The sequence below is a fragment of the Sebastes fasciatus genome, chromosome 7 (genome assembly GCF_043250625.1).
Source record: "Sebastes fasciatus isolate fSebFas1 chromosome 7, fSebFas1.pri, whole genome shotgun sequence".
In the NCBI taxonomy this organism is placed as follows: Eukaryota; Metazoa; Chordata; class Actinopteri; order Perciformes; family Sebastidae; genus Sebastes; species Sebastes fasciatus.
In genome coordinates this window covers 31,087,302-31,114,091 of record NC_133801.1, presented here as the reverse complement: position 1 = coordinate 31,114,091, position 26,790 = coordinate 31,087,302, and the positions used below count along the sequence as shown (strand labels likewise).

At 40.4% G+C, this 26,790-nt stretch overlaps 1 protein-coding gene across 1 annotated transcript in view; it reads right to left on the bottom strand.

The window, feature by feature from the left end:
• The window catches only part of b3glcta (beta 3-glucosyltransferase a), an 85,012-nt gene that overhangs the window by 15,959 nt on the left and 42,263 nt on the right, over window positions 1-26,790 (bottom strand). Inside the window, exons 4-10 of the mRNA XM_074640304.1 lie at window positions 21,698-21,807; window positions 12,591-12,667; window positions 11,778-11,889; window positions 9,429-9,565; window positions 9,222-9,285; window positions 8,151-8,282; window positions 3,198-3,267 (exon numbers count right to left, since the gene is read on the bottom strand). Coding sequence (XP_074496405.1) covers window positions 3,198-3,267; window positions 8,151-8,282; window positions 9,222-9,285; window positions 9,429-9,565; window positions 11,778-11,889; window positions 12,591-12,667; window positions 21,698-21,807 — 702 coding nt within the window. The remainder of the gene's footprint in view (window positions 1-3,197; window positions 3,268-8,150; window positions 8,283-9,221; window positions 9,286-9,428; window positions 9,566-11,777; window positions 11,890-12,590; window positions 12,668-21,697; window positions 21,808-26,790) is intronic.

Below are 26,790 nucleotides of genomic sequence, written 5' to 3'. Positions count from 1 at the left end.
CACAACAATAAGACCTCTGGCTCTGTGCACTTAGACTTACCTGAGATAATGATTATTTCATATTCATTGCAACACAGTTTATCCGATGTTTCTGTCTGTTTTTTGGTAAAATATTCTATTAAAGACGATTGGAGAGGTTTCTAAAGAAATAAATCATCAGACACAAGAGGGGAAAATGGATTGGAAATAAAAGAGGAAAATAAGATTAAATGTTATGCTTCTTTAATCCTCCCACCTTGTTGAATGTTCAAGATAACTAAGATAGAATATCAGATACAGTGTGGAGTGTACAAACCTTTTTGTCATTTGAGGAATTTCAGTTTAAATATATTTTGAGTACTTGCCACTTAATGCTCCATTAGTTTTATTGATGGCTATACCAAACAAAACAATAGCGCTCACTTCAGTTTCAGTTTTTTTGGGAAGTTTTCCTGTAGATTTGATTGGGACCTGACTGATGAGATCTGGAGGTTTTGTGATGAGTTTCTGGGCTGCTGAGGCGAGAGAGTACGCAGGCTGAGAAACACACAATACCCAGAGATGTGCAGCAGCAGCAGCTCGAGGCTGTGTTCAACTCTCATAAATCAACAAAAGTGAATCAGAGTGGCATATCTAACACTGAGAGAGAATGGACCAAAAAAACACACAAAAAAAGTTGAGTTGTCTGGCCTTCGCTGCCTTTTAAGGCTCTCAGACGCTGACAACTGAACTCGTGAAGAACAGTAATTAAGCTGCAAATATCACACTGCTATTCTATATCACCACAACTAAACTAAAGTGCATCGTGCAGGTCAGATGTTGATTGCCTGCCATGCTGTAGTAGACAATCGATAGGGGTCAGACACTGCAACAGATACTAACAGACAAGCAACCTACACATCTTAGAACAAAATACAACCTACACAGGAACTTTTGTGAAAAAGTTACACTTGATATCAGACTAATGGTTAAAGAATGACATGAGCTACTGAGATGTATTACAGTGTTTTAAAAATGTCTTATTAAAGGAAAAGGAAAGGGAAGAGATGAGTGACTCTACTTACTATTTTAGTAAAAATTAGGGGCTGTCAAAGTTAACGCGATAATAACGCAAATTTGTTTTAACGCCACTAATTTCTTAAAGCATTAACGCAACTGATCTTTTGGAGGTTTTAGAGGGCTCAGTTTTAAAGATAGAGTGAATATACTCTATTGTATCTGGTATCATATGAAAGTAGAAAACCGAAGGAATCCATTAGTACCAACCATGTCATGCTGGCTTGTCGTAAAGAAGGATAAATAACGCTTCAAACTTATGCTAAATTTTGGAGAGGAAAAAATAGCATGGCCATTTTCAAAGGGGTCCCTTGACCTCTGACCTCAAGATATGTGAATGAAAATGGGTTCTATAGGTACCCACGAGTCTCCCCTTTACAGACATGCCCACTTTATGATAATCACATGCAGTTTGGGGCAAGTCATAGTCAAGTCAGCACACTGACACACTGACAGCTGTTGTTGCACGATTTGAGCATATGTTTTATGCTAAATTCAGTACCTGTGAGGGTTTCTGGACAATATTTTGTTATATAGTTATTGCTTTTTGTTGTAAATTGATTTCCAATAATAAATATATACATACATTTGCATAAAGCAGCATATTTGTCCACTCCCATGTTGTATTAAATACTTGACAAATCACATGCAGTTTGGGGCAAGGCATAGTCAAGTCAGCACACTGACAGCTGTTGGACTTGAGTTTGCCATGTTATGATTTGAGCATATTTTTTTATGCCTGTGAGGCTTTCTGGACAATATCTGTCATTGTTTTGTGTTGTTAATTGAACACATAAAAAATGTACGATTAATTTGCGATTAATCATGATTAAGTATGGACAATCATGCAATTAATTGCGATTAAATATTTTAATTTTCGATTGACAGCCCGAGTAAAAATGTACCATATGTAAGAGTAACAGGTAAGACCGTACTATACCACCCTACACAACACTATTACTATACTATTAAACATGCATGTCACAACCTTCACTAAAGACTGTAATGTAGCAGAGGCACAGCACTCTTCATCTTTACACACAACACATTATTTGAGTTAGGCTATATAGTTTGTTTTATTTCATATTTTCCCATGAAGGAATTAAATTGATTGTGTTTTTCTTTGTTTGTTTTGTGAATATTTGGAAAAGTGTGCAGATTTTCGACAGAATAAAACCCAACAAACCAAACCAAACCAAACCAAACCAAACCAAACCAAACCAAACCAAAGACAAGGAAACATTTTTTCACAATTTTCTCTTCATTATTTCAAATGTGCAAAATCTACAGAGAGCCACAGGTAATAATGGATACATGTGGTTCTTATTTGTTTTTGATGGTAGTTCAAGGTAGTTCTACCATAGTTGCAGTATGAAAGTACCAACAAATAGCTGGCTACCGTAAAAAGAAAAAAGGAAAACTCTGCAACCACATCAGATTGTTCAGCCTATTTTATATGAATGCTAATTTCTAAATTGATGACTGTGCATTTTCCTATCCATATCTTGTTTTTGTATTACTGTATATAATCACTACAGATAAAGAATATAGAACATTTAGTGACATCGTAAATCAAATAAGTCTATTGCTTATTGATCTACGCTAACCTTCGATATATAAATCAAATACTCATTTCATCTTGTCTACATTTCAAACTGATAATGGCAGCTTGCCAGAGGAAATGGTAATTAAAGTAATTAGTGCAATTACTTTTGAGCGACACTCTTTGAATGGTAGTGTTCAATTTGTCTGATCCCTCTGAAATTAATCTGCAATTTGATCTACTGACTGAACCAGCTACATTTTTATCAGGTTAAAAGAGAAGCAGATTCACTTAACGTCAAGCAGAGCTGGCAAATAAACGGCTTAACATCAGTAAGTGATTTCTTAACATCTGCATGATTGTCGGATGATCGCGCTTTTTCCAGCATCAACGTAGTTAAGTACGTCAATGTATTTTTTCTTTTTAGCTTCAATACTATCAAATCCTCTCAGACATAACGGTGGAATAATTTAGCGAAAGACTGTATTATGATAATGAGGGAACGCTCTTATTCCGCCACACATGTCAAAAGGTGAAACTAATTCATTACGAGTAAACAAAAGGACAAAAGCGTGTGTCATTTAAAGGCAGATTCTGTGAGAGTGGGTGTGTGACTTACCTCTTTCACTGTGAAACTTCCTACACGTTTTCACGGCAACAAATATATCATCTTTATTTACCGGCTCCCCCTTTGGTGAAAATAGGAGACAAAAATCAAAGAAATGCTCACATGAACATGAATCACGTATGATTAACAGACGGAATCTATTTTACTGCGTATGAAGCCGAGCCGAATGGTTGAAATTGAGTTTTTCAGGCAATATTAAACGTCTAAGTGATCTGTGGGAGTTGTTATCTTCAAAGTGAAATTAGAATGGGATATTTCTGTAAATGGTCTGAGGTCATTTGGCCCTCTGATTGTCTTTGGCTCTCGCTCTGAAACTAAAAGACACACAGAAGCCGATAACGCTGCAGCAAATGTGAAAAAAACAAGACTTGTGTGATGCTGAATTAGGTGTACGAAATGTAAAAGCCGTGGAAATAGAAAGATCAGCAACAAGTGAGACTGGGAAAGATGGTGAATTAAATGAAAAAGAGTATAAAACTGAAAATCTCTGTGTGCATCTCTGAGCTCTTTGTTACTACATACAGTCCAGAGTGGAAGAGGCTGGGATGTTTTTTTTTCCCACCAGCTCAAACAGTCACACAGAGAGATTCACTAAATCAACAACAGACAGAATAATGCATTAAAAATGTACGCTACATTACAGATGTCATCGGCTGCTGCACAAACCATCACTTTTCCAAGAACATTTGTAGACAGGATGTGATGTACAGTAACAGTCTCTTGTGCCCTGATAAAGCTCGAGCATAGCGACTGGGGCTGTCAAAGTTAACGCGATAATAACGTGTTACCGCAAATTAGTTTTAACGCCACTAATTTCTTTAACGCATTAATGCAACTTGTGATGTTTATGGTTGTAGCGGGCTCAGTTTTAAAGCTAGACTGAAGAAACTGGTATCATATGAAACTAGAAAAACCTAAGAAATCCATTAGTACCAACCAAAAATACCCACTTTATGCTAATCCCATGCAGTTTTGGGCAAGTCATAGTCAGCTGTTGTTGCCTGTGTCTTATTCAATTCAACTAATTTCTTTAATGCATTACACAATCCATCTTTTGGAGGTTTTAAAGGGCTCAGTTTTAAAGATAGAGTGAAGATACTCTATGGTATCTGGTAAATAAATGGACTTGCATTTATACAGCACTTTTCTAGTCTTCCGATCACTCAAAGCACTTTACACTACATGTCAGCATTCACACACACATTCATACACTGATGGCAGAGGCTATCAGAGCCAACTTTGCCCGTCAGAATCTAATCTAAATACTCATTCACTCATTCACACACCGATGGCACAGCCTTCGGGAGCAATTTGGGGTTAAGTGTCTTGCTCAAGGACACATCGACTTATGACCGGAGCAGCCGGGGATCGAACCACCGACGTTCCGATTGGTAGACGACCTGATCTACCCTCTGAGCCACACTGTCTGGTATCATATGAAAGTAGAAAACCAAAAGAATCCATTGCTACCAGCTGGCTTGTCGCAAAGAAGGATAAATAACGCTCCAAACAAAATTTCAGTGAGGAAAAACTATCATGGCCATTTTCTAAGGTGTCCCTTGACCTCTGACCTCGAGATATGTGAATGAAAATGGGTTCTACGGGTACCCACGAGTCTCCCCTTTACAGACATGCCCACTTTATGATAATCACATGCAGTTTTGGGCAAGTCATAGTCAAGTCAGCACACTGACACACTGACAGCTGTTGTTGCCTGTTGGGCTGCAGTTTGCCTTGTTATGATTTGAGCATATTTTTTATGCTAATTGCAGTACCTGTGAGGGTTTCTGGACAATATTTGTCATTGTTTTGTGTTGTTAATTGATTTCCAATAATACATGTATACATACATTTGCATAAAGCAGCACATTTGTCCACTCCCATGTTGATTAGAGTATTAAATACTTGACAAATCTCCCTTTAAGGTCCCTTACAAAGTTGTTATGGCAACCATGTTAGCAAACAGCTGCCCGTTACACAACTAGTGAGACACAGAGCAACATTAGCATTCAATTGGAGTTGTGTTTCTGGTGACCTTATCAAATGTAAGTCCAATATTCTCTCTCCTTTTAGCTCCGTTTTGGGCTCCACCAACTCTTGAGGGAAATATCTGGCTCTTGCTCCGTTATGTTGGAAACTAAGTTAACGAGAGCGCTGAGATTTGAGATGGCTCTGCATGGAACAACTTGATACTTTGTGGCATTTTGAACAGATAAAAAATATTTTAATCGATAGACAGCCCTAATAGCAAAAGCTGGAAATTTAAACAATAATGTACATATTAGGGCTGCAGTTAATGATTATCTATTTACTCTTGGGAAACAGTTGCTTACTTACGCACGCAGCAGTTACAGAGCAACATTATAGCTTTCATTTGGAGTCCAATTTTACTCTCTTTTAGTTCTGTTTTTTGTCTCTACCGACTCGTGAAGGAAATATCAGGCTCTATAGCTGCAAAATGCTCCACCATGTTTACCAGCTGGTCACTAAAGTGTCTGCTGTTGTCACTATGAGAGCAGTGAGAGCGAACCAAAACTGTAAAGTTGCAGTCAGACAGCTAAACAATTAGCTTTTACTCAAAGTAAAGCTCCGTATGGCCGGGGGGAGCCATAAAAACTCAAAAATACATTCTTATTATGGGCTTTACTGCTCACTTTCAGTTTCCTCATCAGACCTCATTTCTATTTTTTGCCTGTCTCACTCATTTTTATAAAATGACTCATGTCTGATAGAAAATGTGAACAAGCCCCTGTCCCGAAACAGCACAATAAGTTTATAGACTACAATAAAAAGGACATGTTATGCTGCCGCGGCCACTTTGTTGATTGTCGTCCTTCGCCTCCTCGAATCTGCCCCTCGAGGCTCTTGACACTTTGTTGACACTGCAGCCGAGCGCTGCTGTGGCCCCCACTCGGCAATTTGTCTTGCAAGTGTTTCGAACACTGGCCGATTACGATACGTCCCCTCTTGTTTTGTCTGAATGGAAACTTCTCCCTGAATACTTATTAAACCTGTGACCTTCATGTTTCTCCACTGGCTGCTCCAGTCTTTACCCTGCTGGTCAAATGAATGCAGTTTTATTGGGACACTGATTTCCATCGGGGGGTAAGAAACGCATTAATATAAATCTGACGATTCAGACTGCAACGAAGACGGTAGACTACATACTGTATGCACATGCAGTATGTGATTTGAATCACAAATGAAAAGATCAGATTGGATTTTTTTCTGGCAAAACTGAGAGGGGAGGGAGGAAACAAAATCAGATTTGGGACACTTTCTGCTGCAGTTCTGGCATCCCGAATTCAACTCACCTCACAAACCCTCAACAAAGCTACAGTCACGCACACATCTGTGCTGTTCTTCTCAACATTATTGATCGTTTTAGGGTGCATGTGGGGTCCACAACTTGCCGCTAAAGGATGGCTGACCCTTCTGATCGGCTCACAAACCAAATGTTCTTTCAGCTCGAGCAAACATAACACTAACAATATATTGGGTATCATGGGGCAAAGCATGCTTAGAATTCAACACACCAACATGGTCAGAAAAACAATATACTGTAACAGTTTTTTTTTACTAACAATAAACACAAGTGCACCAGAACTTTTGATTAAAGTACACTAAAATTGTTTCGATTTCTACAAGTGCTATCAATCGATTTAAATATTTAATCGTGATTAAGCGCATGATTGTCCATAGTTAATTGCAAATAATCGTAAATTAATCGCACATTTTTTATCTGTTCAAAATGTATCTTAAAGGGAGATTTGTCAAGTATTTAATACTCATCAAAAAGGGAGTGGACAAATGCTGCTTTATGCAAATGTATGTATATATTTATTATTGTAAATCAATTAACAACACAAAACAATGACACATATTGTCCAGAAACCCTCACAGGTACTGCATTTAGCATAAGAAAATATGCTCAAATCATAACATGGAAAACTGCAGCCCAACAGGCAACAACAGCTGTCAGTGTGTCAGTGTGCTGACTTGACTATGGCTTGCTCTGTAAAGGGGAGACTCGTGGGTACCCAGAGAACCCATTTTCTTTCACATATCTTGAGGTCAGAGGTGAAGGGACCCCTTAGAAAAGGCCATGCCAGTTTTTCCTCACCAAAATTGAGTGTATTTAGCCTCTTTTGCAACAAGCTTGCCATGACATTGTTGGTACCAGTGGATTCCTTAGGTTTTCTAGTTTCATATGATGCCAGTATCTTCACTCTAGCTTTAAAACTGAGCCCGCTACAACCTAAAAATTGCAAGTTGCGTTAATGCGTGAGAGAAATTAGTGCCGTATTATTATAGGAATTTGCGTAAACGTGTTATTATCGCGTTAACTTTGCCAGCCTAAAAACAGAGATAAAGTGGATAAACGAGAAGGAGAAATGGAGAGCTGGTTAGTCACCAGCTGTGGACAACATGAATTTGCATGTGAATTTTGATTTCCTTGGTCCAGATATGATAAAAGGATAAATCTAACAGAAGAAGATTAGCCAAAAAATTTTTAGTGTAAGTTGAAACCAAGTCAGTAATTTAGATGAATATCAAAGATGGGATTTAAAAAAAATGACAGACGTAACTCTAGATAATGAGAGGATGCTGAGGGATGTTGCTTAACAACGGAGGAGTATTTCTTTCTTGGCGGATGACTAAATCAAATTTAGCAAGCAAACAAACCCAGACTCCTGTCTTTTTAGGTTAATGCACAATGTTCTACTGAATGGTGTATAAAGGCAATAACGTTCAAGGCCGCTCTGCACCGTGAAATATTGGTGCTGCTTCAATTGCGGCCGTGAACATGCCCGGATACCGTACATCATCTCTCACAGTGGAGCGCCCTCTGTTTCGTGTTGTTTAATTTTGTTCCCCTGACCGTCTCCTGGGAAATTGAGGACAATCTAATTGATCTGCACACAGATCACATTCAGTACTCACACACAGAGGGGGCTCGGTGCTCAGAGTGGTGGCACAGTGGTGGGTCTGAAGAGAGTCCTCGGGCTCGGTGCACAGCTCGGGAACGGCAGTGAGATGAGGACCGTTCCCGTTGTCCCAGATATACAAGGCAACCTGTCAGAACACAGATCGATCTTTTCAAGTTCACGAGCTAAAGACAAGATGCGATCTTAAAGACATTAAAGTTTTATTATAAACTTAACAGAAGAGATGTGGAATGTTTCCCGTCTTCTTTTACAGTAAATGCAACAATTTAGCTCTCACAGCAAAATTTATATTTAAGATGACTAGCAAAAGATTTAAAGGGATGAAGGAGAGGGAGGAATTGAGAGCTGGTGAGTATTACTGTAGAGCAAAATAAAATCTAGGGTTTAGTTGAACTATCCTACAGGGGGAAAATCCAGACGTTACAGTAAAAGAATACGTAATGAGGACAGTACAATCAATGCCGTCTGAATATTGGCAACTGTCTCAAAGAAGAAGGAAACTTTGATGTTTTCCTGACTTATAGCCTGGAGCGAATCTACTGACAGTGAACTGGATTGACATTGAGAATTCATGCAATATTTGTCTACTTTTGCATGTGAGTGATATGTATCTAACTTGCATGAGGTTGCATGTGTGCGTTAGTGACAAAAAAGACTCCATTGCATCATGTTTCTAACATATAAGGAAGTGTTATAATTGAATCTCTGGGACTGAACTCATGCCATCTCTAACTGAGCCACCTTTTCCAGACTGAGCCTGATAAGTCTGACGCCGTGTTTACTCGACGAAATCCCTCGATGCCTCGCTGACTGAATTTCAGTGATAAAAAATAAGAACCTCAATGCTGCACCATGACAATTCTCCAAAGTAATGAGATTTCACTTCAAGGTTAGATGGATTTCATGCCTCGCTCTTTTTGTGCAAATAAATTATGGTAGGTCGGCGCTGGCTTGAGCATGAGAAACGAGAAATTTGTTTAAAAATATGTCTGAAAACCAGCAAGCCTCATCATCACTTTCCAAACACAACATGGTCTGAAGGTAACCGTGTGACTTGTTATCTCACCTCATGTTTCAGGTCAATGGTGAAGTCAGATTTAAGTGGTTCATCTTTCACTTTGTTTGCAAGCCTAAAATAACAAATCACACATTTTTTTGTTGTTGAAATATGCAATAAATACAAAATGTAACCTCTCAAAAAAGTATCACCGCAGGGATATAAACCGAATGACTCAATTTCACAGACACAAACAGATTCGCTGCACATACTCACCGAACAACAAGGGGGGTGCTTACGGCCCAAGCGGCAGCAAAGTCTGGATATTTGAAGATGGAGGGATTCTCTGCAAACGCGTAGTGATGGATGATGGTCGACTCCTCGTCATGGAGGGGCTTACCGAGAAACCACTCCTGATAAATGACAAGTACGTGACAGGATGTCAGCTTAAGTGTGGGCTACTTCTCTTTACTTTAACACATGCTACACTTTGGGAGTTTTCACACTGCACTTGCCAGAAAGTCTTTGTGATTCTTCTAGTGTCTAAGTTTGGCACTGGCTGTGAAAAATAATGAGATTTTCTGATAGAACAAAGTCTCTTATCATAATTCTTCACGTATCTGGAGTAAAAATAATCTCATATTCAGAGGAAATCCACCAACAGAACATGAATCTTAAAGGAATAGTTCATTATTTTGGTAAATATGCTTATCCGAGAGCTAGATGACAGGACGGATACCAGTCTCATGTCTGTACGGTAAATATAAGGCTGTAGCCAGCAGCTGGTTAGCTTAGTTTAGCACCAACACCTCTACAGCTCACCAATTAACACATTGTTCTATTCTAAGTGTAAAAACTAAGTGTAAAAACAACTATTCACTGTTTTACAGGAGGTGATTTGCGGGGCTATTTTTTGTCCAAGGACAATAACTTCCTGCAATCTCTGCAGGTTGCCTGGCAACTGCTCAGAGCCAAGCGTCAACCTCCGGTGCTGAGAATGAAGCCAGAGCGGAAGTGCCAAAAACTGCAGTTCTTCAAATGGCCACATGAGACTGGCTCCAAAAGCGAGTCAATCCCCATAGACATCCCCATGCTGTTTCACAAGGGGGTTATGTGCTGGAGAAATAGTCCAGCACATAACCCCCTTGTGAAACGGCAAACTGTCGTATTTGCCTTTCGTTTTTGTCGTCAGTGAGCTTTAGAGGTAGTGGTAGGCAGATTTATGCTTTGGACTGAGCCATGCTTGCCGTTTCCCCCTATTTCCCCCCATTTCCAGTCTTTGTGCTAAGCTAAACTAACCAGCTGCAGTCTGTAACTTCAACTTCAGGTGTTTATTCAACTTCATTGTGGAAGCTGTAGTTTGTGGTGCTGTTAAACTGTATTGTGTTATACTGAGAGGTGGTGTTGTCTTGCTCATCAGAATACGAGGCTGACCACACTGCCCCGTAATACCCGAGAGAAAAGGCTTTGCTTTAGGGCGTGTTGTAATGAATCAATTCATAAAGCGTTGTATCCATTGTCTCCTCCTCCTCAGGATAAGGTCATGGATAGTCATGCAGTAATGAATTCCCTTGTTCCTTGACAATGAACTCAGCTTTGATCATCACACTACTGACACACACAAACGCTGCCAACAGAGGCTCTCTGCCATCCGGAAACTCAGGGCGCTCTCAGTCACACCCCCGCCTTCTGCTCCTCCTCCTCCTCCTTCTGTACAGTAGCATCATCGAACCCATCCCTCTCTACTATTCCACATGCCACATGCATCCCTCCTCCCAAACTCCGAGAACTTCATTTACACGGCCATCACACACAAAGCACTCGCCATAGCACATGACCCCAGCCCCCCCCTGAACTCTAACTCCATCTCTGACTTGGAAATGAAATACCATGCAGGGTCTAAATAGGCCAAGATGACAATAGAAAAGGTTGCCATTCATTGTTATGCAGATTTTCACTGACAGACCGAAGCAAACTTCAGCATTTGCTAATAAAATCTGTTGTTGTTTTTTTCCTGTAGGCTTTACATCAAAGTGTAATTAACATCATTTGTGTCCCTGTTTCACTTGAAAGCCAGCTCAAATGTGTGTTGTGAAGGCTTGTCAACAAGTGCAAATAGCAACAACAAAAAACCTCTCCATAAATTATAAAAATGCGCCAGTTATTTGGATTATTTTAAAAATTCATAAACTAACAAATTATTGATGGAGAACGCTATTATGCGAAGCTTGATTAAGAAAAAAATCGTTTCATTACAACACCGACGTATGATTTCCTGACTGCGGCGTTTATCCATAATTTATATTCGACCTTCCCAAAACCGACCCCAATACAAGAAAAATAATTTCACATGTGGAGAGACAGAGTTTAGATTAGGACTACAGCTGAGACCGGAGTGACATGTCTGACAGGTTACAATGTGAGCTGGCGGAGCTCAGTGCAGCTGCTGCCGCGGAGCTGCAGCCAAACTGATACCGTATCTCTTAATTGAGGCGATGATCAACTAAGCTGGAGCTCGAAACAGGAAGCTTTGGTCTCGCTGATGAATTTGGCACAGAGAGAGACGGAGCAACAAAGACCGACAGAGAGAGAGATGGAGGTTCAGAGGGAATATAGTATACTTACTTTATTCTTGTCAAATTTTGCAAGAACTTGAACCAGCTTAGTCATCTTCACATTTGTTTCCTCTTCAAGAAATACAATCCAGGATGAGTTTTTCCCGAAGGAGTGGGATAAGCTGAAAAAAATATAAAGCATCATCAAAACTAGAGTTAAATAATAAAACAAGAATAAATGGAACATCGCCATGCACTGACAACTCTACACAAAGCTGTTTTTGTTATTTCAGTCCAGTCTGAGGAACTATCTAACTGAGGCTCCTGACCCAGTCAGATCAAGGCAGCCACAGAGTTTTCCCTAGAGGCCAGAAAGACAAAAAAACATCAAAAGCACACAGACTTCTTTCAGGGAGGGCGGCTCTGTAATGATTGGGGGTTTGCTTCTGGTGATCTATGTCCTAAATCTTTATGATGAGGGAAGAAAACAAATTCAGATGTTATTCCACATCTCCCCGAAACAATTATTGAACACATATTGGATTTTCGAGAAGGCCCAAGCATGCAGACGACTGTAACTAATGTCATTATCATGCTGTTCAGACCACTGGAGAACTGCGGCGATAGGCTTAGCGTTGCAGTAATAGACACATTTATTATAATGTTATGCAATCAATCACAGTTATTGTGTGGGTAATTGCTTCTCAGAAATCTGTGGCCTTAAAATGTGGCGAGCGAAATGTCCTCAAAACCAAAATGTAACCTCCAAAATCTCAACTGAAGAAGGACACTATGTTTTCTGACATTTCGTCTGCGTTTTGAACCTGTAAATCTTTGGTTAATGACATAATCAATCAATCGTGAGAGTTCAGGGGATACTTACTAAGGCAACAGAGGAAGGATGCTCCAATCTCCATCGTTGTCTGATAAATTGTGAAGGAGCAAAACCATCGGTGGTTTCTGAAAGAAACGGCACACAAACCAGAGATGCAGTGATGTTTATTAACTGTACCACAGCTACACAGTAGACAGTAAAGCAACTTTTATGCAACGAATGGCCTGAGGGTGTTTTAGAGAGACGGTCCTGTAACTGGGACAGGCATGGTCAACAACTGGCTCATCAGCATTGACCTTCCAGTCTCTGACTTAAAGCAGCAGTAGGCCAGATTCGAGCAAATATGATTAAAAAAAGTTATTTTATAAAACGGTCACTATATCCTGACAGTAGTGCATGAGACAGGTAATCTGGAAAAAAAAAATCATGTGCCTCTGTGTCCTCCGGTGCTTCTAATGGCATATCTGCAAGATTTCACAGACCGGAGGAAAACAACAGATCAGAGCCAAGCTGGAGCCTTGCCATCTCTGAGAAAGTTTGTGACCCAGCCGCCTTGTTGAGATCAGTTGAGGAAATACCAAGCCACCAGCCAGAGCAAACTTTCTCATTTTACAGCTAAACAGTACACTACAAGATGACTCTGAAAACATTTGAAGCGAGAAATAGGCATTACAGTAACAGAATATTAATTCATATTTGATCAGCGCTGCCTAGTTTGACCATTTGATCGGAGTTTGTGAGTAATTGACAGCTGCCTCCGTTGAATGAACAGCCAATAGGAACGCCCTGGTGCACAAGTCTAGTTTTCTCTCAGAACACTTGATTTACAATATGCTGAAAGGTTATTATGGATTTTTTGCCCATTAATTCCAAAAACATTCCGCCTACTGCCACTTTAAAAATGACCATTCCAAGGTTTTGGCATCTTGTAGCCCATTTACTACAAATCACATAATTATACTCTGCATTAAAGCTATAATATATTTGTTCTACCACTCTACGCAGCCAAGCAGTTTTCTATTTATGTCTGTAATCCATTAGCAGACTCTTGACTGCTAAAACTTGTTTGAGTTGTTCAATCCGTCTCAGTGAACATCAACGTCTGCCGTTATTTTTGTTAATGTTACATTATCACTGCGTGGTAATGCGATTTGAAAACATCCGCGCCGCTTGACTTCACAGCAATATTGTGTAATGTTGATAAAAGTGAACTTTGTAAGTGAAAGTTGCAAGTGTCAATAAATCCAACGAGAAGACCAAAAACCAACAATAAATGGATCCTAGAAGCACTGCCTGTGTTTGAGTGCCTGTGTTTGAAAGGTCTGATGTGCCACACATCTTTATTGTTGTCACTGTTGCACTGACTGCTCCTTCATTACCATGAATCTGGCCGCCTTGCATACCTACAGTAGATCAATGGTAACGACTTCACTATTGCACCTGACAGCAGCAGCAACAACAACTTTTATGAACGACGGTGAACCTGGAATAATTCATTGTCCATTGTCAGTGAAAGCAGGCTCTTTTTTTTTTTTTTTTTTACTTTCCAGTCAGTACAGCACACAGCTCATACATTACTGTGTGCAGGGTGACTGTGATGTCGCACTCACGGGTGTGATTAATTTGGTATAATGACGCTGATCAGAAGGTGATGTTAAAATGGTCACAGGTTTGCTGAAATGAAATAAATTCCATTTGTGCTTTGCCTGTAGGCCGACGTCACAGAACGCATTGTAGAAGCTGTAAATGCTTGTCTTTTCGTTGAGACGACATGAGGCATCCCAAATGTTGCGTCAGTTGTCTTCCACTATGACACACTACACATGATAAAATGAGCATTTGTTGCACCCGACGCTCATTAAAAGGCTGTTATAACACACCATACGTAGCTATACCTTTGAAAAGCAATTCATATATATCCCACAAAATCAATTTGTATGTAATCCACGTAATTTTGAACCAGGAAGTATAACAAGTTACAAACGCCGCATAGAGATGAGGTCGGGGTGGATGGGTGCCTCAAAAAAACCCCACTAGACTTTCGCCCAGGAGACCAGCGTTCATGTCCCGTGTGAAACCAGAAGTCAAACGTTGATTTATTTGTCATGTAACTTCTGTACTTAAGTTACACCACTCCCGTTACAATATATCATATCATATATTAGGTAATATATCATACATAGTTTTCCTAAACCTAACCAAGTTGTTTCCTGTGAAGACTGAAGACTATTTTTAAAAGGCTGGAGCGGAAATTGACACGTGCGTCACATGTTGCTGGACATGCGAAGTAAAATGCATGGAAAATGAGGAATAACTTCTCATTTTTTGCTCCATTTTTATTCTGTGAAATCCAGCACCAACAGTACGCCATAGTTCAGACACACAAGGGCTGGTGTTTAGTTTCAAAGCTACTTTGCCGGCTGTTTATTTATAACTGAAAGGACAGTTATGGTTCAGTCATGTCTGCTTTTTAAATCTCAATAACCAGATTTTAATGAAATGCTGTGTTCAGCTGGCTCATGGTCTAACGAAACAAGCCCTTCTGCTTTTGGTGTGCATCCATGATTGTTTAGCAAAAATTAGGAATAATTTGTCTTAAGATATCACACAAACTGTTGTATGAAGATACATAGCACAAATCACATCCTCATTTTCATTCCCAACGTCTGTCCGGTCGGGCTTTATCAGGCTCATATTGTGTAGTTTTGGCTTTACTTTAGGTTTTGTTTGCTTTTGTTCTTTCCATGTGATTGGTTGACAATAGGAAAATGCAGAATAATTTCAATCTTATCTTTTAAGGAGATAAAGCTTGTAAACAAACTGGTATTGTTCTTTAAAACCCATATTGCCTTCATGGGTTGCTGCTCTTGCTTGCCCTTACAGCTAAGAAATAAACTGCAACTAAGACATAAGTACCGCTGGAAACAAGCACAGGACATTTCAGGACATGGACAGCGGCGCACACAATCACGTCCAGATAAGAGCAATCTGTTTCAGAGAAATTTTCTGTAGCGAGGACGGAGGTGTGTGAGGATTGTGTGTGCGCGAGCCAATGTTGCACACTGCGAGGAAAACAAAGCAGCAGAGCGTAAGACGCTGTGGTTCATCACTGCATGGTCCACTCATCATGCAGGAAGTCAGGGGGAAGAGTCTCCTCTGAGCCGTTCTGTCTAACGGCAAGCCTGTTTGATTTAGAGGATGAGCCTGACACTGTTTACACTTATTAAACCCCATTAGTCGGCTAGCTCTTGTCTAATATGAGCTTTATCTCCAAGCTAATGGCATAATCACACCGACCGTGTTTTATTAAACCGCTCTCTCTTTGACGTTCACACCATCGCGGTTATATAAAATGAATAACTTAGAGGAAAGTTGAATAGAAGAAAAAAAAGAAGTGTCATCTTCAGCTAATAATGCAATCTCAAGAATAAAGATTTTGCTTCAAAGAGCTATTGACATTTCTGTGATGAAGGAGGCGTTCAATAAGGAGAGGCTGTGTCTTTTATGGCAATCGTGTGCAAGCTGCAGACTCCTCAGCAGATAAGAGCCGGTCCTCGCGTGGACATGCTTGCAACGAATAAGACACTGATTGCTTGGTGACTTAAAATGAAATGGGGTTCACTGAGACCTGGTTGTAATGGAGGGACAGGAAGCGATGCATTTACCCATAGGAAGGGCTGGAGGGGAGACTAGAGATAGCCACCCCGTCAAAACCATTTCAGTGATGAGCTGCAGTTAAAAATGACATTGTTGATGCCAATGAGAACCAAATCTCCAACTGAAGAACAGGGATCCATACTGAAACTATAGGGCTGTCAATTGATTAAAATATTTAATCACGATTAATCGCATGATTGTCCATAGTTAATCACGATTAATTGCAAATTAATCCGTTTTTTTTCTCTTTAAAATGTACCTTAAAGGGAGATTTGTCAAGTATTTAGTACTCTTATCAACATGGGAGTGGGCAAATATGCTGCTTTAAGCAAATACATATCTATATTTATTATTGGAAATTAATTAACAACACAAAACAATGACAGATATTGTCCAGAAACCCTCACAGGTACTGCATTTAGCATAAAAAAATATGCTCAAATCATAACATGGCAAGCTGCAGCCCAACAGGCAACAACAGCTGTCAGTGTGTCAGTGTGCTGACTTGACTATGACTTGCCCCAAACTGCATGTGATTATCATAAAGTGGGCATGTCCGTAAAGGGGAGACTCGTGGGTAACCATAGAACCCATTTTCATTCATATATTTTGAGGTCAGAGGCCAAGGGACACCTTTGAAAATGTCCATGACGGTTTTTCCTTTCCAAAATGTAGCGTAAGTGTGGGGCATTATTTAGCTCTTTGCGATAAGCTAGTATGACATGGTTGGTACCAATGAATTCCTTAAGTTTTTCTAGTTTCATATGATACCAGTATCTTCACTCTAGCTTTAAAACTGAGCCCGCTACAACCTAAAAAATCGCAAGTTGCGTTAATGCATTAAAGAAATTAGTGGCGTTACATTGAATTTGCCTCAACGTGTTATTATCGCGTTAACTTTGACAGCCCTAATTAAAATATATCATCCCTGTGGCTCCTTAAAGATGCAGTGTGTAAGATCTGGTGGCATCTAGCAGTGAGGTTTTCAGATTGCAACCAACTTAAACTTCTTCCGTTTGCCAAGTGTGTAGGACAACTACAGTGGCCGATGCAAAAATGTGAATGGCTCATCTAGAGCCAGTTGTTGTAAGAGTAGCATAGGTCATTTGGAGAATAGCAGAGCCAGTGCGTAGAGTGTGTGTGTGTACATGGGAAGTGAGTGATGAAGCAAGAGAGAGAGAGCGCTGGCGAATGTGTGTGAGCGAACAAGTGATCGCGTGGAGCAGAAGAGAGTTAGTTCAGCTCTGAGAATATCAAGTAAATGTACAGTGGAAGCTCCTCAAGACCAACAGAGGTTTCCCGTGTCTTGTTTCCTGGCGACTGAGTGGATTAACGGGGTTTAACTTCGGAGCGAGTAATGTTATCGACTCCGGCCCAAGCAGGAAAAGTGTTTGGTTTGTCCGATGAAACATGAAGAGGACCCGCTCCCTATGTAGATATAAACTGCTCATTCTAAGGTAACGAAAACACAGCGTTTCTTATTTTCAGGTGATTATACGCTAAAGAAGACATACTTATTAACATTATATTCCAGTTCTGCCAGTAGATCCCCCTAATTGTTACACACTGGTCCTTTAAATGCATAAATTAAGATATTTGGTGATGCATGAGTAAGCATGTAGAAACATGGTGCATTTTACCACTGCTGTTAAAAGGTTTCTGAGTTTAATCTCATTCTGTTGTACATGTACGTCTCTGTGGATATGAGCATTGGCTAAACGCCACAAAAACTGTACAAATGTAATGTGAATTCCTCCCAGAAGGCACAATGTCAGACTGTGGGAACATGGGCTGTGAGCCGCCACGTAGAATACACAAGTTCCTGTCTGTGTAAATCTGTGGATATCACACCACCTCCATCAGTCAGAAGAGGATAAAACAGAAATATCTGCTGAGGGTGAAACACCCAAAAACAGATTGTACATGCGTTTCCAGTCTCGAGGGTGCAGTGATCAGGTCATAAACCTTCAACTTGTCACTGATGTTGCTGAAATGGCACATATTCAGTGACACTACGTCAGCCTTAAATCATTTAAGAAGCTTTAAATCAAATATGTTTGTATAACAAAGCTTTTGACCAGAGTGTTTTTCTGACCTACAAAAAAGAAAGTCCAAACACGGCTGGATGAAAACAGTTTAACCACGACCTGAACCTTGTGTCTCGAGTATACTGTAGGACTAGAAATCAAAGGTTATTTCAGTTCTCTAGTGTCTCCACTGACTTTCTGATTTCAAGACATTTTCAAGATGAGTTTTGCGCAAAGCTTTTCATGGCAATGCACCACAAGGCAAAACAGCTACAAACTAAGCAAATCTCTTGTATTATTTGGCTTTGATCTTTCTCCTTCAGTATCCCACGAACTCCCTCTAAGACTGTTGAGCAGCAAGTGTGTGTTGTGCCTCCGAGGTGGGAGTGAAGTGGTGGATGGCTGGTTGTAACTCATGCTTGGCTTAAGAAGTTGGGGGTGGTAGCATTAAAGATGAATTGGAGAATTTATATTTTATCTACAGTATATACTCTACTGTTACTAAAGTAAGAGTGTTTGGCTTTTGTTTTATTTTTTTGCTGCATTTTTATTCTGTGAAATCCAGCACCAACGGTATGCCATAGTTCAGACACACAAAGGCTGGTATTTACTAGTGTTTACTCGTGGCTGTATAACTATATTTACAACTGAAAAGACAGTTATGGTCCAGTCTTGTCTGCTTTTTATATCTCAAAAGACAGATTTTAATGAAATGTTGTGTTAAACCTGCAGTAGGCAGACTGTTTTTGGCATCATTAGGCAACAATTCCATAATAACCTTTCAGCATATTGTAATTCAAGTGTTCTGAGAGACTTCTGCTCCTCCTCATGGCTCTGTTTTCAGGCTTTAAAAAATCTTTGGCCAATCACAGGTTATTTCAGAGAGAGAGCGTTCCTATTGGCTGTTAATTCAACAGAGGCAGCTGTCAATCACTCGCATCAACTCAGATCAATCGGTCAAACTAGGCAGCGCTGATCAAATATGAATCAATATTATGTTACGTTAATGCCTATTTCTCGCGTAAAATGTTTTCAGAAACATCTTGTAGTGTACTGTTTAGCTGTAAAATGAGAAAGTTTGTGACCTGGCTGGTTGGCGGTGCTTGGTATCTCCTCAACTGATCTCAACATATCACAAACTTTCTCATGGCAAATGAGAAAGGCAAAAAAATGGCAAAAACAGAAATACTAAATCTTTAATGTAAATGCAAAAACTAAAAGCTTAAATTGTAATGTGTAATGGAATAGGAAAATTAAAAAAAACATATATCAGAGAATTGGAAAAGGAAAAATTCATATTTGAAATGATTTCATCCCTCTCTTTTGTATTTGCCCTTTTCCATTTGGTATTCCATTTTGCTTTTCAAGCTGTATAGAAATATAAATATATTTGTTATATAAGTTCTATAAAATTATCCTCTCCATAGATCTGGATCCAGATTCAATTCAAATTCTTAAACATTTTCCATTATCAAAAAATAAATAAAAAATAAAAATCTGAGGCCCCTGCAGCCTCGGTGGAGGTACAGCAAGAACTCTCTCAGTGCTTTCTATGTACACCTGAGGCTAAAGGGATTTCACTCTGATTCTGTGAAGGGAACTCATTTTGATCACAAGTCTTTGGGTCTTATATCTCTTTGAAAAGCTGTCAAGCCTTTCCTGCCGCCTCTTTGACAAGTCGCTGATTAAAATTCTCCCCGGACTTAGTTTGTGTAATTGCATGCAACGGATACTAAAACGTCAGACATCTCTGAGATCATAAATGCAAACACAACATGATGTGGTATTCATAAAGTCTGTCTCCTCTTATAAAATGTGACGTCCATTAGTGTAACTGAATCTTCTCATGATAAATCTAATCCACTGGCACATACTGATGTCACTATTCATTACGGGGAACATGAAACAATCTTCCCAAATTGTGGACACAATTTCACTTATCAGATTTAAATAATAATATGTGTATTTTGGACTTGCTGAAGAAGGTGGAGTGAAGCATTTCAGGGTTGTTGTAGATGAATAGGAGACAAAAGGAGCATTATATTTAAATGGTGCGGTGTGTTAAGTATTTTTCAAACCAGAACAACAGCAATAAAACAGAGAAATACTGACTCACTGTGATTATTTATATAGTTCTCCGCTTGGTAAAGTCAGTCAATGGTGTAGATAAAAAAAGGTAGGTGACATCCAGCAGTTGAGGAGACAATAACAACAACAAATCCAAGACCACAGGAATATGAAACCCAAACAGGAGCTCTAAATTGGTCTCTTGCCACAGGAAACAACACAGCGAGCAGTTCCTTCATCTAATTTACTGGATTATTGTCATTAGTGAAGCCGCATTCACTATTTAACCAAACGGAATATAACCACGCCACGTTTCATCGGGCTCCGAAGGGATTTAATGAAGAGAAGTAAATTGGCCTTTTGGACCTGTAAATGCGCGCTGTGTCTTCCTTCGACATGATGCTTAATGATATTTCACAAATTGCATGAAATACTGATGTCCCCGGAGAATATATAGTTTTTCTTTCCTGCAGCTTTTTTTTTTTTGAGATAACTGAATTATAATTACAATATTCATTAAGATGAACATATGCCTTTGGATGATCATCGCTTCTCATTAAAAATGTACCTACGAGAGGCCAAAAGTGGAATGTTGATCTGTTGAGAAGAGCGATTTATATCTGAGCATCAAAGCCGCACAAATGTCTGGATTTCCTAAATACATAAAAGTATAAGTAAGCAAAAGATCTGCTGTCGGAAGGAACTGAGAATGTTGCATATTTCAAACTACACTTTCATATTTCAGACAGAAGAGGTTTAATATGGAGGGTACCCATGAATAATTCTTCATGCTATCATTCAATATTTAAAATGTATTGAGTAATAGTGTAACACTTGGTAAAGCTATCTATGTAGTGAAATCATGTTATGTGTACTATAGAGCTGCAACGATAAATCCATTAATTGATTAGTTGATTAGTTGTCAACTATTAAATTAATCGCCAGATATTTTGGTAATTGAGTAATTGGTTTGAGTATTTTTTAAGAAAAAAAAAGTCCAAATTCTCAGATTCCAGCTTCTTAAATGTGTATATTTTCTGGTTTCTTTACTCCTCTATGACAGTAAACTGAATATATTGGGAGTTGTGGACAAAACAAGACATTTGAGGACGTCATCTTGGGCTTTAGGAAACACTGATCGACATTTTTCACCATTTTATGACATTTTATAGATTAAACAACTAATCGATTAATCAATAAAATAATCAACAGATTAATCGATAATGAAAATAATCATTAGTTGCAGCCCTAGTTTACTTGCTTCTAAATGGAAATGCAAATTTTTGCTGGTAGTGATGATCGTTACCTACATATGTCTTCTAAAATATATGTGAGCTTTCATGTGCTCTTCCTGTTCCAAAATAAGAGCATGTGTGCACCAGTGCAAGGCGTCTTGAATCTTACCTCTGTGAGACTGTGTGCCTGCTTCAGTAAGTCTGCTCTCCGTCTCTCTGCCTGCCTCACATGGAAGGAGTTGCTTTGACTCTGGATGACGAACACTATCTCCCGCAGGTCTGGAAGGAACACAAAGGACAGAGATGTGACACTGCTGACATGCTGTGAAAAAAAGGGATCGTGGCAATCGATGACCTTCTGAGAGCAGGACAAGATAAGAACCGGCGGTCTGAATGACTGAGGTGGTTTTGCTAATCTCCATTATTGGCCTGGTGATAATAACCGGCACATCAAGAGCTTAATTGGCTCGCGGAGAGAGTATGTAAATGTCACAGCGCAGGCTGTGTTACTTAATAAAAGATTAGCAGTCAGAAGAATCTTCCTCTGAGGTGCCGTAACACCCGAAAGGTTGACACAGCCCAGCTGTCCACTTCTGGCTGAGCGGCACAGCTGCATCGACAGTAAAACTCTGCATTGTTACTGCATGTTAACGCCAAGGTTAACAGGGAGCCACTAAGTCAATAATGCCAGTTTAAAAACTGCTAATACAGGCGACTTCAATGCTGACAACACGTCGAGATAGCATCTCTGTCATTGACCCAGCTCTCTGCGGTTCCTCTTCATGTGAAATCCATTTACAGGGCAGCAATAGTGACACAGCTCAGTGAAGAATGACATTGGCTGCACAAACACGTCCACATAAACCCCGTGGCTCTCAGGAGCAGTACAATCAAAACTAGACCAAAGCACCAGGGGGGGAGGGAATGAAAAAACAAAAAAAAAACATTTTGTCTTTGGCTCAGTACAATTACATTTGACAAGTCCTAAATCCTTTAAGCTGTCCCTCACATGAAGTCTGCAGCACCTGGCTGGAATGACTGTGACAACAAAAAGGCTTTTCAAGAATTTAGAGCTGAGAGGTGGGAGCCAACACGAAGAAAAAAAAAAGAGATTTCAGAGTTTTCCCGCTTTGACAGGCAGCTCAGAAACTTCCCGGTAATGAGATGTGCTGGGATTTTTTTGTGACAAACATAACACGCTTTGTGCCAAATCATTCTCACTGGCTTTAGACATTTTAATTAGCTGCTTAAGTATGTGTACAGAATATAGTCATAAAGGGTATACCCATGTCATAAATTATGATTACCAGAAGGACTTTTTCCCCCATGAAGCTCTGCAAAGTTTGCTGACTAAGTGTTTTTTAGTGTTTCAAAACATAAATAAGTAACAGCCCCTGCTGACAGGTCTATAATCTTCCCGGTGGAATAGTGCAAAAGCAATGCAAAGAAAAAAAAAGGGGAAGAGCGAGTGCTGAGAATGGCAGGATTAGATGGATTGCCTCCTCCTCAATTACACTACTTGAACCTATTCCCACCCTGGGTTCAGATATGAGCAGCGGGGTCATGGGTAGATACTATGTCAGAGTACAGTATCTGTGTCACATCTTTTTAATTAAGTCTTGGTGGGTGTGTCGCTCCTTTTGCTCGGCTCATAACAAGGATCCCATTGATCCTGGAGCCCTGGTGAGGGGGAGGATTTACTTGCTAAATCACAGCATGTCCATCTCCCAACAGATCTAACCTCCGCCGAGAGCCGAGCTTAGAGAGAGAGAGCGCCACTCCGCCACCTCTAAACGTCCTTCTGCTGAGTTTGCTAAATGAGTGACTATGCGTGTGTACGTGCGTGTGCATCTGGTTTCACATAAAGCAGTGCATTTTAAAGCCCCAGGTGTGGCACCAGCCTCCTGATACTGCACAGTACAGCAATAATAGCAGCTGCATGAGACTAACAGCAAAATCAGATAAGCGGGTTGCCAATCCCTCATTGTGCAGATAATGCGTACCCCCTATGTCAAAGCAAAGGAGAATCGGGGGGTAAAAAAAGAAACTAATTAAGACTGAATTCACTGGCCTCGTCTCCACATTAATGGGTTTCGATTAATCATCAAACAACGGGGAGAAAAGGAAAAATCCTGTTATAACGCCCTTCTTCCTTCACCTCCATCATTCCTGTGTCCTTCTCCTATCAGGTATAAAACACCTTTGTGCACTCCCTTGACACTCACGGCACCCCGTGCAACATTACAATTGTGCAATCAATACGCCTACCTGTGTTTAATTATAGGGCAAAGGTTTAAAACAACGCCTTTGGTGCCAAGGATGCCACAAAACACGTTTTTAGTGGATCGGAGAGACTATCCAAGGATGCCACTGGCCTGAGGAGAATATGAATAAGAAAATATGCTTAACACTTTGTCTGTACCTTCCCCCTTGCATTGCTATAGCAATATAAGAGGATGTTAAATAGATAGTTTGGCTGTTTTTTTTTTTTTTAAAGTTATTTTTTTGGGGGCATTTTTTCCATTTTTATTGAGGACAGTGGATAGAGTCTTGAAAGGGGGGAGAGAGAGAGAGTGGATGCGGAAAGGGCCACAGGCCGGATTCGAACCCGGGCCGCCGCGGTCAGGACCAAGCCTTGATACATGGACTACCAACTGAGCTAACCCAGGCGCCTAGTTTGGCTGTTTTGAAGTGGGGTTGTATGAGGTACTTATCCATAGTCGGTGTGATACCTACAGTAGATGAAGTGGTTATACGTTTTAGTAGCTTTTTTGTTTGTATATTCAGATATAGAGGAAAGTCTCTCCCCCCCTTCGTGCCTCCCCTTTTGCTCTGGCTGGTTGACGTAAAACACATCACTTCCGGTGCGCCAGCGTGGGAAAGTCGCCACAGACATCACAACTCTGGTACAGAGAGCTTTCCCCTGGGGGCGATAGGCTTAATCCGCATTGTGTGAACTCGTTTGGCAAGGGGCTTCAATGTAACGGACGTTCATTTAAATGTAAAAGTCCCACACTCCAGCTTTAAATATAGTCTCATTAGGGCTGTCAAAGTGAACGTGATAATCACGTGTTAATGCAAATTGTCTTTAACGCCACTTATTTCTTTAAAGCATTAACGCAACTCGCGATTTTAAGGTTGTAGCTGGCAAGAGTGAAGATTATGGTGTCATATGAAATAAGAAAACCAAACAAATCTATCGGTACCAACCGTGTCATACTAGTTTGTCGCGAAGGAGGTTAAATAAAGCTCGAAACTTATGCAAAATTTTGGCGAGGGAAAACTGGCATGGCCATTTTCAAAGGGGTCCCTTGACCTCTGACCTCAAGATATGTGAATGAAAATAGGTTCTATGGGTACCCACGAGTCTCCCCTTTACAGACATGCCCACTTTAAGGTAATAAATGCAGTTTGGGGCAAGTCAGCTACTGACACACTGACAGCTGTTGTTGCCAGATTTGAGCATGTGTTTTATGCTAAATGCAGTACCTGTGAGGGTTTCTGGACAATATTTAGTTATATAGTTATTGTTTTTTGTTGTAAATTGATTTCCAATAATAAATATATACATACATTTGCATAAAGCAGCATATGTCCACTCCCATGTTGACAAGTGTATTAAATACCTGACAGATCTCCCTATAAGGTACATTTTGAACAGATAAAAAAAATTTGATTATGATTAATCGCGATTAAATATTTCAATCGATTGACAGCCCTAATTCTCATGCTTGCGACATGGCCCTAGGGGTCATCATTCTCCCCGGATGATGAATACTGCTTTGGCGATCCCCTGACTTTTCCTCTATAGCGCCATAATCAATGCTCACCTCAGCATTTAGCACCACTAAGTACAGCCTGTTACTACAGTTGCTACAGAGGTAATGCTATTAGTAGCAGTGGTATTAACTCTAGTTGTATTAATTTCAGTATTCCCAGAGATGAAAGTATGCAATCGATTCATCTCTTTAATAGCAGGGCAAAGATGTGAAGCAGCACCCTGGTGCCAAACATGCCGCAACGCTCTTTTTTGGTGGTTAAGTGAAATTATCCAAGGATGCCTCTTGGCTGAAAATAATAGGATTCGAATGAAAGGGATCGAAGGTTCCCGGGGAGATGAAGCCAAAGCCCCTATCACCTTGGAACAGATGATTTTATTTTGCCAGGCTGATGGGACTAGAAAGCAAGCGTCTAGTGTCCGTTTGTCTCCCCTCACTCTTTCAGTATTCCGCAGAGGCCACTCCATAGAAAAGAAAGGCTGTATCGGCCTTGAAATATATTGGATGAAATGAGACACAGGAGAATTCAGCCTCATTCTCTCTCTGATCTGATGCTTTTCCCAACGCACGGAGAAGCCACCCTTTAAAGGCCATCCCAGACTGGTCTATGGTAACCTGTTTGTGAATGCTCTTTGTGCATATAAAAGGGCAGAGAATCAGACTGATTACAGAATCAAGGATGATGAACTAAAACCTGTTTGTATTTCTTGGTGTGTGCACACATATTGCAGGGCGTAGTAAAATATCTGCACTTGAATGTAGATTTGTGTGCTCTCGTAGTGGCCTGGCCCTGCAGTGTTGTCACCTCATTGACAAAAATCAATAGTGACACTTCCTTAGAGCGGGATGGCAGATGTTGCCAAGTGGCAGAGGAGCTGAGAGCACACTGACCTCTAGGCACTCCTGGAGCTCTGTCATCTCCATCAGCATCACGGAGCAGGTGTGTGTGGTCACCAGAGCTGTCACAGGAACGTTTCGTTTCAGCCTGGAGTATCGCCGTCCCCATAGTTGAATAAACACACGTCAATGGCAAGGCGACCGACGGCGAGCATGCGCAAACGAACGCGTGGGTAAGTTTGGGAGAGCAGCTTTTGAAATCTAGTTCAGAATTCTAAAAGCAAAAGGAGGAGCGTTAGGAGGGAAAGCAGATCAATAGTGCAATTTCAATGACAAACGGCTGCGAAAAGTCGAGAGGGATAAGATTCTGCAAGTGGGGCCATTAGGCTGTTGTGGGAACAATGAAACCGTCATGACAGATCCAGAGCTCTTCATTGCCAGCACATATTCAGAGATGACAGAGGATGTCAATAGCTCATTTCCATAGTCGGCGGGCCTGACTTCCTCATCCAGCAGCTGATTGTGCTGGTGTAAAACCTGCTACACTCCAATGACTCACATCATTGGACTCCCCGAGACAAGATGGCCCAGAATCATCCTTCTCCTAAAAAATTCCCCTCCATCTCCCTCTACCTCGCGTCCGAAA